Genomic DNA, 12,030 nt, shown 5'->3' with positions numbered 1-12,030 from the left:
TATATATATATATTTATTTATTTAATATTTGTTCAATATCCAATTTCAAGCTCTAAGCCAGTCGTAGTCTTACAGTTAAAACATATGTTTTGGAGGCAAAAGTCCAAGCTATCTTTAGATATTCTTGGATTTTCGGTATTTGCCTAAATTAGAAAATAAATATTTGTTCTCTGCTGGGCGTTGCTCTTTTTAATAAAAATATATGAAAAATCTATATTTGTGTTAGCTGTAGGCAGCTCAAACCGATGTTCTTAAAAAAGCAGGCGGTAGATACATTCTTAACGTAAATATCAGAGCCATAACGTTAAAGAATTTGCCTAAAGGTATTTAAATTTCACATACATATATATATTGTCTTTGTCAGTTGAGCGAATTCTTTGATTCCGTTGCGCCTTTTGGGTATGCAATGAAATTTTTACGCGAATTTTTGTGTACTTAAAGCCGTTTGTGTTTGACTGTAAATTAAATATTTCTGAAAATTAGGCAAAAATATTAATGTCTACAATTTCTTATTATCTTTTATATATATATATATATATATATATATATATATATATATATATATATATATATATTTGTTTTCCTGTTTGTTTTAAAATGCATAAGGTCTGTATTATATCTCTTTTTTTTTAAGTAATACAAATTATAATTATTTTATTCATATTACATTAATACACATAATTTACTCTTTAATTTAAATAAATTTAAATAAATTTAAATACATTAAATTTAAATACATTCGTTATTCTTTTTAATTTATGTTAAGCATAATTTATTTATTTCCTTTAATTTAAGTAAAATTCTTTATTCCAATGAACCATATTATGCTAATTAGATTCGATTACACATCTCAATTTCTTCAATCTGAAATATAAATTTACATTAAAAGTATTTAGTTAATACAATATGTATATTGATTATTAAATAATTTTTAATACACTCATAGCTGACTGCAAAAGCAACATAATGAAATTCCTCAAATAGATTTAATTTCATACAAATATTTAATAGCTACAACATGAGGTTGCGAAATGTATCTCAATGAAATTCCCATGATTTAATGAATAACTGAGCGACTTATTACAGTTTTCGTTTTATTTATTTTTTTTTGTGCTGCTTTATTAATAGAGCTCTAATGTAGGTAACGCTGTGTTCTCGTGGCTCATGCTCTGCTATATGCCGCTTTGATTTATGGCACGTCGTAGCAAATCCATTTTAATTATGCTTGACTCGCACATTTATGGTTTGAGTAGCTGGCATTAAAGCTTGAACCTTGTGCGCATAAGTTGGCGACTCATTTGGGGAATTCTCTTTAATCTAGCAGCCACAAAATGAATTCCATCGACATGGTTTCACGCTCCAATGCCACGGAAAATGTGCCTGGGCCGCCTGGCACAGGATGTGGCAGTCGCCCGCTCGACTGGCTGGCTGCCTGGCTGGCTGGCAAGCGGACAGTCAGGCCAAGCGCCATTTCCCAAGGCGGTTCTTGTGTTATAGCTAATTAAATATTTTCTCTCTGGCCAAAAGCATGTCATTGCTGTCGAGAGATTAGTGAAGAAACTTCCCGTTAAGTTGCTGTCGCCAACTGGCGAAGCTGCTGCTGCTGCTGATGCTGACAACTTCAAGCACTGCCCGTTTATGTTTAAAAAACAATTTCCGTCAAAACAAAATGGAATTAGGCGTCACTCAACTTGACTATATCTAGTTGCTATATACATATTCAAATTGATAGATGAAGTCTGCTCAGCTGTAGCTCAAGTTGCTGCATCCATTGAACTTAAGCCTTAAGGCAGCAACGTAAACCACTCTCTTTCCAGTTTTCCATTTACAGGGTATATCGAAAGTATTGTCAGCTTCTCTAACACACTTCGTGTTAGCTGTTGGCTGTTGGCTGTCATGCATACCAATTATTTTGATAGCTCGTCTATAAATACTCTTTAAACGTTCAAGTTACCAACTCATGAAGTCTGTCTTCAGGAGAGCTGCCAAGCATTTTGTGGCGTTTCCATAGAATTCAGCAAAGATTTTGCTGGCCGCACAGCTAAAAGAAGAAATCAATCAATATAAAATAGCAAAGCATTTGACATCAGATCAATCGCAGACTTAATTGATTTCATGTAGCAAGCAGCTGACAACAGCAGCAGCGGCAGCAGCAACTGTAGCTATAGCAACAAGCGGCAACAATAATATAAGCCACAATAGCAACAGCAACAATAACTTAAACTACAATATTTAGAGCAATAATAGCAGCAGCATATGGGAAAACAACGACTGGAGCATCGAGAGCAGGGCTCTACTTATAAAATTAACTAAACGAACTACTTCAATGACAATAACGATAGACACAAAAGCAATGAGAGCGGCAGCAGCCACTTCAGTTCATCAGCAGCAACCGTTGTATTAAGAACACTTCAGCAACAATAACGACGGAAGCAGCAGCGTCTGCAGTAGCAGCAATAGCGACATATAAAATAGCAGCAACAGCAATGCCTGCAGCAGCCATAACAGCAACATCTACAGTATTTGCGACAGCAACATCTGCTGCAGCAGCCACCTCAGCAACATCGAATGCAGCAACTGTTGCAGTAGCAGCATCTAAAGCTGCAACACTGACAGCAGCAACTAAGCAAAGCTTGCAAACCAGAAATATGCACAGCAATCGCATTAGTTAGTACATAAAGAACAGCAGCAACATAGACTAAGATAGCAGCAACAGCAAATAAACAGCCAGTTCGAGTAGCAGCAGCAGCAGTTTCAGTTGTTGCTGTTGCAGCAACAGGAGGAGAACAGTAGGAATCGACTACAACAGCAGCAACAGCTGCATTTGTAGCAGCAACACAAGTGCTTGTTACTCTAAACATGGCAGCAATAGTAGCAGCTACAGCAGCAAGAGCAACAGCAGCAGTAACAACAGAATGAGCCACATCAGCAGCAACACCAGCAGCAATTACAGTTTAAAGAGCAGCAGCTGCAGCAGCAACATCAACGCATACAGCTAGCAGTCAACCACAACAGCAGCAGCAACAACAGCTTCATTAAAAACAGAAGCAGCATCAAAATCTTAACTAACAATAGCTGGAGCAGCAGCAACAATAACAACTTATACAGCAAGCAGTCAAAAACAGCAGCAGCAGCAACATGAATATTATAAAAACCTTAACATAAAAGCAGCAACAACAGCAACAGCAATATCAAAAATTAAACTCATTAACAACTACAATCTTAGCAGCAACAAAGGTTTTGTTGGCAACTTGCAACAGCCGCAGCCACAGCCACAGCAGCAACAACAAGCACAACAGCCGCAGCAGCAGCTCACATTTAAGCTGTTTCAAACTATAAAATTGATTTACTGTCAGTCAAATAGTTGAACGCGTTAATTACCTCATAACTGGGCGCTGCAGTTAAGTGTTGAAGGCAGTTGGGCAGTTAAAATGTCGCAAGTACTTGAGTAGCAAAATCTAATAAGTCAACAAGTGTCGCAGCTAACGGACTATCACGAACAGGCAACGCACTCAAGTAAGCTTAACTGCTTAAACACGTTCAAGCAGCAAAGTGAATGCTAAAAGCAGCTGCTGCTAGAGTGCTCTGTGTGTGCGTCAATAAAGCAGCAGAAATTGACACTTTAATGCAACCGGGTGCCCTATTTCAGCTTCAACTTCAACATGCGACACTTGGCGGCGCATTGGCAATATATTCATATTTTTCAGCAGCTGCAGCGACATTTGCATCACCAGCAGCTGCAACAGCTGCTCCCGAACGTTGGGCTGGAACAACTCTGTGGGGAAAAATGGCTGCCAGCAGAATTTGTAGCATACTTTTGTGCGCGCTGTACAAAGTTTCCTCGCCGTTGGAGGCAAGCATGCGGAAAACTGCTGCAACCTGCTTGAACCACTAATTGGGCCATTAATAATGCGGCTTGTTTTTGATTTTTCATGGGGCAACAAGTCATTCGACGTGTATCTACAAAACTTTGCGGTTACAATATTATTTTAGGCATCTTTTCTGCGTCGTTGTGGTTGTTGTTTGTGTGGGCCGTTGCTAGCTGATATCTATGCGAAAGGCTGGGAGTTTGAACTTTTTGTTGTGTATCGAAAACTTGGCAATCTGCTAGAGGGGTTGTTTGAGAGCAAACCTTTAAAAAAAAATCAAATACACAAAATGATGCAGAGCGACTGAGCGGGCGAGTTGGCCAAGCGGTACGTGTGGTGGCTTTTGGTAAAGTTTAGTTTATTTGGTTTTGCTGGTCATTTAATTGGGTTTTCGGTTTTAGCACAAAGCTCAAGACTACCAAGTGAAACTCAAGTGTGAGCACTTTAGACTTTGTTCAGTTTGCTGCAAGTTGCATGAACTTGCAGTTCTATATGCGGCCAACTAAATAGAGAAGACAAGCCAAGGCTTGCGTCTTGGCGAAAGGTCAGTTGACCTGGGCCTGGGCATTAAAAACTTTAAAGCCGTTGCCACATTATTAAGCTGAAGAAGAAACAAACTTAATTTGAGAGCATCAAAAGGATACAAATGCTGCCTCGCAATTTCCGGCTTGACATTCGTTTCATTTTAGCCTTTTACCTTATTATTTCTTCCTGCTTTCTTGCCTTCTTTCTGCCAAGTTTGCGTATGGGCAACAAGTGTTGACACACAATGGCGCCTGTTGTCGGTTTGAGTTTGACACTTGTTGAAAACTTTTGGCCTAAACTGAGCTGACAACTTGGCGACGCCTGGCCAAAAGTTTTCATCTTCATTTTTTTGGGGCGCCCGGTGTGCTGCGTGTCCTGTGTCCTGCTACTAATTCAATGAGAACTCTGTCATGCTGACAGCTTGCCCGGCCAGCTGCTAATGGCAGTAATGCAATTTCAATTACTATTTAATATTATTTACGTCACATTGCCTGCGCTGGCTTCGCTTTTCTTTATTTTCGGTAGCGCCGTCAATTATATATCACATCAAAGGCTTGTTTTGCCAGGCCAAAGCAAACAGAGCTCGAGCGCGCTATGTCAATAGCAAGTGCTATACATATTTAATTGTGTCTGGCCTCAAATATTGGCAAGCTCTCAGCAGCCAAGAGCAGTTAACAAGCACCAAGCACCGAGCCATTGTTGCCATCTAGCGTTTGGCCATTAGCCAGCAGTGTGGCAGGTGCGGTAAGTGCTGTTATTGACAGCAGCAGCAGCGGGCGGCGTTCTCCCTTTTCTTTGTTTTGTTGCTGTTCTCCCATTAGCCGTAGTGTCATTTTAATTGCAACACATTTGTCAGCGTGCTACGAGGCGAATGAGTGATTTACTGCTTTGTCGCTCTCGACTTCGTCTCTAATGGCCATCGAGCTCCAAAAATCTAACAACTCGGTCAGCTCAGTCATTTATTTAACATTTAAGACAAATACAAACAAATCAAGTTTCGCTGGCGTCTGTCGTAATCTGTCAGAAATTTTGACATTGCCCTAAAAAGTATGCTACACAAAAGCGAACTTGAGCTAGGCGGGGGGGCGTCTACTTAATGTGATTGATTATAACTAGATCATGACTGGGTCACCTCCGCTGTAATTGAGCATAGCATAGATCGAGCTGCCTGTCAAGCATAATTGAAGAGCTGCGCTCCGACACTCACTTTGATTTGGCACACTTCACGCGTGCCTGTTGTTGGGGCTGCTTTGGATTTCATTACAGCTCTCACATTTCCAATTACGTTTTTTATACAATGATACCATTGAAAATGCTAGCTTGGGGTATAACTTGTTTTCTAAAGATGTTTGTAATTGGTAAAAGGAGGCGTGGCTGACAGCAGTATCAAATATTTCGTATACCTAGCTTGTTTATATAATCAATAACTTTATCTATTACTAGCTTGAAAAGCTTCTCCAGCTTTAGTCAGTTCGATCATACCTCTCACATCTGTAGAGCTAAAGTTATCAAATGTGGCTTGAATTGATTTCATATTTTTCACACAAAGTCCAGCTCCAATTCCTACTGCAATGGCATGTCACTTCGAGGTATTTGCTAGTCGAGCATTGCCAGCTACGGCACATTTACTAGACTCAAGTGAAATTTGTATGCATGAGAAATTTAAGCTGCTGACAACATTTAAATGCAATGTATTATATACTCATAACAAGGCAGCAAACAGTCAAGCCGTCAAGCATATCAGCTTTTGATTTTCTGCCAAGCAGCAGCAGCAGCAGAATATTAATAACTGCAAGTATTGCCTAGCTGTTTGCTAGCATAATGAAGTTGCTGTTGTTGCTGTTGCTGTCATCGCAGCTATTTGCTGCTGATGGGCGGCGCTCCCCGCTGTATCGGGTGCCATTGAGTCGGTTCGCTTCGGTGCGGCATCGCTTTCAGCAGTTCGGCATACGCATGGATCGACTGCGTCTCAGGTACAGCAGCTGGGCGAACGAGAATGAGGCAAAAAGTGTGCCACTGAGCAACTATCTGGATGCACAATACTTTGGCCCCATTAGCATTGGCACACCTCAGCAGACGTTTAATGTCATCTTCGATACGGGCTCAGCGAACCTGTGGGTGCCTTCCGAGTCGTGCCACAAGAAGCTCGCCTGCCAGATACACAGTCGCTTCAATGCCAAATTGTCGAGCAGCTACAAGTCGATGGGCAAACGCTTCGATATACAATACGGCTCCGGCCGTCTCGCCGGCTATCTGTCGCACGACACGGTGCGCGTAGCTGGACTGGAGATAAGGAATCAAACGTTTGCGGAGGCCACGGATATGCCGGGACCCATATTTCTGGCTGCCAAGTTCGATGGCATCTTTGGCCTCGCCTATCGCGGTATCTCCATACAGAACATCAAGCCGCCTTTTTATGCCATCATGGAGCAGAATCTGCTGAAGCGCCCCGTCTTCTCTGTGTATCTCAATCGCGCGCCCAAGAGTCGTCGCGAGGGTGGTTATCTCTTCTTCGGGGGCTCCAGTCCACGTTATTATCGTGGCAACTTCACCTATGTGCCTGTCACGCATCGCGCCTATTGGCAGATAAAGCTGGAGGCGGCGCGCATTGGCCAGCTGCAGCTGTGCCTGAATGGCTGTCAGGTAATTATCGATACGGGCACCTCGTTTATCGCCGTGCCCTACGACCAGGCGATGCTCATTAATGAGTCAATAGGTGGAACGCCCGCTGCTTATGGCCAATTCTCGGTGCCCTGCGAGCAGGTGCCTCATTTGCCCATACTGACTTTCATCCTGGGCAGCCGTCGCTTTGAGCTCAAGGGTACGGATTATGTGTTCCATGATGTATTCCCGGATCGCACTGTCTGCGCTTCAGCTTTCATCGCCGTTGATTTGGCGTCGCCCAGTGGACCGCTTTGGATATTGGGCGATGTATTTCTCGGCAGATATTATACAGAATTTGACATGGGCAATCATCGCATTGGCTTCGCCGATGCCATCAGTTGAAGCTGCTTCTTGTGTGTTCCTTTTCTGTTTTTTATGTGTTTTTTGTCTTGCTTGTTAAATGGCTGCCATGACAGCGAAAAGTCTGCGCAGTTGACACAAATTTAAGGCAACAGAAAACGGCATTTTATTATTTTATTACCTGCTCGAAGCGGCAAACAGGCTCAGACCCAGGCACAGGCCCAGCCACAACCACACAGGCCATTCCGACCGGTCGTATTGCGTATACGCCATGCTGACGTCAAATGTCCGCCAAGCTGCGTGGGCGGAAGCTAATCAAAACTCGCTCCCAGCAATCATAGCAAGTGAAGCCCGTGACGAAAGACAGCAGCGGAGTTTTGGTAGCGCCTGAGAGCTTTGCGGAGTTGTACAGCTGTAATTGATTTACCAAGAAATAAACAATGTCCTTTGCCACATCCTGCAGCCCAGACGCAGTTGCTTAAATATTGAAATGAATAGCTTTAAGTTAACGACGTTCGTATTTGAATTTAAATTTGGTAACCGCTGCACCAAAATCTCTGCCACCACCCACCCAACCACCCTACGCATCCATTAGCTTTCACGTTTTAGGGTTCAGCGAGTTTTTTCTGCGAGTTTTACGACCGTACACAGAACGTTTCGCATTTCAGTGAGAAAGGCCAGTTGACGCTTTTATTTTTTATATGTTGAAGGCTCACGCTTATATAAACACTATATAGCATAGCTGCTATTTTATTCAATCGCATAGGGTGACTCTTAGTCGTGCAGCTTTCTGTTTGTATTTTTGGTTTTTAGTAGTCAAATTTTTTGCTGCCTGGTTCCGTGGCTTATAGGACCTTTATTGATATTTGCCTCTGGCAAGCGGCTTTTGCGGCTTTTTCTTTTAAAGTCTTCCACTCATCCAACCCCTTGGCATAGCTGTGGCTTTAAAAATGCTGATTTTGATTGCTGTTCGCTTAACCTTTTCTTTTCATAATTTCAATACAAAGTAACGGGAATTAGGGACTTCTTTTTGGGCTATAATGAGTGGTCAATATACGGCCTAAAGCCCCATGTTGACTTTTTAAGTTGCTATGCTAAGCATCCTGTTGGTTTTCTACTTGCTTTCAAGTCTCTTCCACTTGGAACCCTAAAGCTGCCTAACATGAAATCCATTTGCAAAATACTTTGGGCTCAAAGTGGTTTTTATCGCCAGGCGCTTTGCCTGCTAAATGCTAAGCCCTTTATTTTTTGCTTGCCACCAGTTACCAATACAACAACACTAAGCTACTTTCGCATTGTGCAAGACAGGGGCAACAACGAATGGCTGCCTTTAAAGCGCAAAATATTTCACAGCAGTTGCAGCCAGTTTGCGCAAACGTGTCGCTGGGGATTTGCGCAATCAACGACAACAACAACAAGAAGCAACCGAGCTTGAAGTGAAAATCAGTTATGTAAAATCTAGCAAATCAATGCCAGCTTCAACAAAAAGGATTATCACGTGTCACCATTAAGCGCAAAATAAATAATTTGCCGAAAATAAATTGTAGCATACTTATAAGCGCAACACAAATACTTGTCGAAAATAAAGTGTAGCATACTTTTAAGCGTCATATGAAATGGAAAAACTATGAAATCAAATGAAATATTTTTAATAAAAGGCACTTGTGCTGGCACTTGTTGAGTAATTCAAGCGCCAAATGGCAAATCGAATCAAGTGTTTGTATGTGTGTTTGTAATATGTGAAACAGTTTGTCACATATTTTGGGCGGCCCAAAAGGCAAGTGAAAAACTGTAAACTGTGTTACACCCACATAATCACCATGACAGCCAGCCCGTCAGCCAGTCAGCCAGCAAGAGTAAGTAATTGGCTGAGGCAGCTTACGGTGCACACACACACACAGCCAGCTCATTTGGTTTAACAATAGTGGCTGGGCTACAGCACAACGCGATAAGCATCACAAAGCTAAATGGCAAAGAGCCTGCGACTGCCACTGACAGGCTCACCAGCAGCGTCCGCAGCATCCACAGCTATGGCTGAATTAAATCATTCGATAAGATTATGCAAACATTGTCATCGCCAGTGGCATTGTCCTCCCTCTGGCCTGGACCCAACATTTCTATGTAAATTTATTTGCTTGCTGTTTTTATTAAATTTTTGTCGCTCGTCGACAGCAGAGCAAAGCCTAAAGCTAATGACACTCAAAAATTGGGCTAATGAGTCAATAAGGCAATTTGCCGACTGGCAAAAAATGTCAACGATCTGAGACTGCAGAGCGGAGGAGGGCACATGGTCTATGTCTAACTTATTATGCTACTTAATTACTTTAATATGGCATTTGTGTGAAATGCTTTGCTTAGCCACAGCAATCGCTCTCTCTTTCTCCCTGTCATTTTGAGCCTGTCAGCTGTTTTGATAGGCAGATAGCCATGGTAGACAGGTAGCCAGGTAGGCAGGTAGGCAGGTGGGTTATGTTTTGTGCTTGCATTGCCTTGTGGACACCTGTCTGCGTTGTAAATGTCAATTAGTTTTTGAGCCCATAGCAATTAAACGTGTATATGTGTGTGCACAGCTGCTGCACACACACACACACGCACGCACACCTGCACTTTGAACACCCTGCCAATCATTGCAATTCAAGTTTGCAGCAATGCTGGCAATTAGTTTAAGTGCATGAGCTTTAAGGTATAACAACTTGAGCTGCCTGTAAAAAATTGTCCATCATTTATCAAAAATCCTTTTGTGTCTGCAGCTAAAACACATTAATCTAAGCCGCCTTGCGAGCTGTGCTTGAAGAGTTTCCCATTTCAAATATTGTTTAGCGACTGTATCTTCTGTTGCCAACCGCATTGTTGTTGCTCAATATATTTTGTCGTAGGTAAGGTCCTGTCCTAGCATTTTTTTGTTCGTCAAATTACGTGTCTTAGCTTTAGTCTTGGCATCTGTCTTTAAGGCACACCCACACACACAGAGCTGTGCGCTAGAATGTTTCCAATAATGTTGCAACAACTTCAGCTGTCAGCATGCCTCATTTTTTAAGCGGCAAACGTGCTCAATTTGGCAGCAACTACTTGACTTTAAGGTTTGTTTAACTGCACGCATTACGCATACGCCGCGTATTGCTTGAGGCTAAAATGCTTGTTAATTGCATTACAGCAATTTGAACACTTTATGGATAGCCACTAAAGCAAAGTTTTATTTCTGACCAACACGCAGCAGTGTGCGTGTGCGTGCGTGTGTGTGTGTGAATTTGAGTGAGTGTTTGTTTGACATTGGCATTGAGCCTTTTGTAAGCTGTCAGCGCAGCTGGCGTGCTGCTCGTTTCGCACGCCTGTGACATGCATACTAATTAAGCTGTTTGCCATGGCTTTCAAATTTCAAAAACACACACGCACATACACACGCACATACACATGCGTCGCAGCTTAAAATGGCTTTTCGAAAATGCTGCATAATGAAGCTAATCAGGCGTGTTGTACGTTGACGAGCTTAGCGCGAAACAAAACTGGGAAATTTGAATATGAATTTAAATTTGAATTTCGAGTTTTGGAATTTGAATACCAATGTCTCGCTGGTCAGTCAGTTGAAAAACTGAACTGCAGTTAGCAAACAGCAATGGGCAGGCTAATTAGGACACCAAATGCAGCGCCAGCGACGGTCAGGATAGTCCGGAATAGAGTGGAGTGGCATGTGTGCAGCGTCAAGCGCAGGGCGCCAACAAGCAAATCCCCATAAAATATTTAACACCTTGACAGCTCCTCTCTGTGTGCGCGTGTGGCTGACAGTCAACAGTAAAATAAAAAAAAACTTTGTTGGCGCCCCATTGTCAAAAAGCGCAAAGTCATTTTTAGTTGTTTATGGCCAGAGCCAGAGACCCACAGACCCAAACCTCAGCTGACACACTGCGAATCCAGTCAAATGGCTAACACTTGCTTTGCCCTTAAACAGAAGATAAACGAGTTTTAGTTCTCTTTAGAGGTTCAAGAGTTGCTGCCAAAAGTGCAGCTAATTGAATTGAAATTTCACGAAAAGCTGCTCCACCTGTTAAATGCATATAATCAAAACTGTTTCAGATAGTTTATATGTCTGACATTGATTTTATATTTTGGCGTGCTTTAAAGTGCCAAACCATGTTCCTAATGTGTTAATTGACTTGCATAAATCTGTGCAGCAAACAAATATATTTAATCAGACCTGCATTAAATAGAAATTGGAAAATTATAATAAAATTCGGAATGAAGATTTGTGTAAAAAACAAATCGTTAAGAAAATGATAAGTCTCAAAAAACATCAATTTAACTTTGACAAAGTTATGTAAGTTTGAAAGTAAAAAGAAATGAAGAAGCTTTACGCGTCCAAAAACTTTTAACGGATATTTATTACACAATAATTAATAATTTAAAATATTTGCAAGTATTTTAAGACTTCTTTTCTGATAAGGAAATTTTTTTTATAATTCATAATTTAAGATTAAGAAATTATACTGCAAAAGGCAGCATACTAAATGCATTTCCAAATTTATATATGTATATATTTATTTATAATACATTAAAAAGCACTTTTTCTATTGAAATATGAGTGCTATTAAATATTCCCAGATGAATGAAAGTGCAATAGAAAACAAGTTGGAAAGCTATAGTCGGGGTCCCGACTGAGAGATACCCTGAGCCCAAT

General features: G+C 41.4%; 1 protein-coding gene across 1 annotated transcript; it reads left to right on the top strand.

Moving 5' to 3' along the window:
* Positions 1 to 6,186: 6,186 nt before the first annotated feature.
* LOC111600679 (lysosomal aspartic protease) lies at positions 6,187 to 7,820 on the top strand. The gene has a single exon (XM_023316929.2). It carries the CDS (start codon positions 6,216 to 6,218, stop codon positions 7,398 to 7,400), a length of 1,185 nt encoding a protein of 394 aa, XP_023172697.2. The 5' UTR covers positions 6,187 to 6,215; the 3' UTR covers positions 7,401 to 7,820.
* The last annotated feature ends 4,210 nt before the right edge of the window (positions 7,821 to 12,030 follow it).

The sequence above is a fragment of the Drosophila hydei genome, unplaced genomic scaffold (assembly GCF_003285905.1).
Source record: "Drosophila hydei strain 15085-1641.00,03,60 unplaced genomic scaffold, DhydRS2 tig00008122-arrow-pilon, whole genome shotgun sequence".
Classification (NCBI taxonomy): domain Eukaryota; kingdom Metazoa; phylum Arthropoda; class Insecta; order Diptera; family Drosophilidae; genus Drosophila; species Drosophila hydei.
The sequence above is the reverse complement of the archived record's forward strand: the minus strand, read 5'-3'. Positions and strand labels throughout refer to the sequence as shown.

What these genes read in the sequence shown, in the direction of transcription:
- LOC111600679 (XM_023316929.2), top strand. Translation starts at nt 6,216, where the DNA reads ATGAAGTTGCTGTTGTTGCTGTTGCTGTCATCGCAGCTATTTGCTGCT.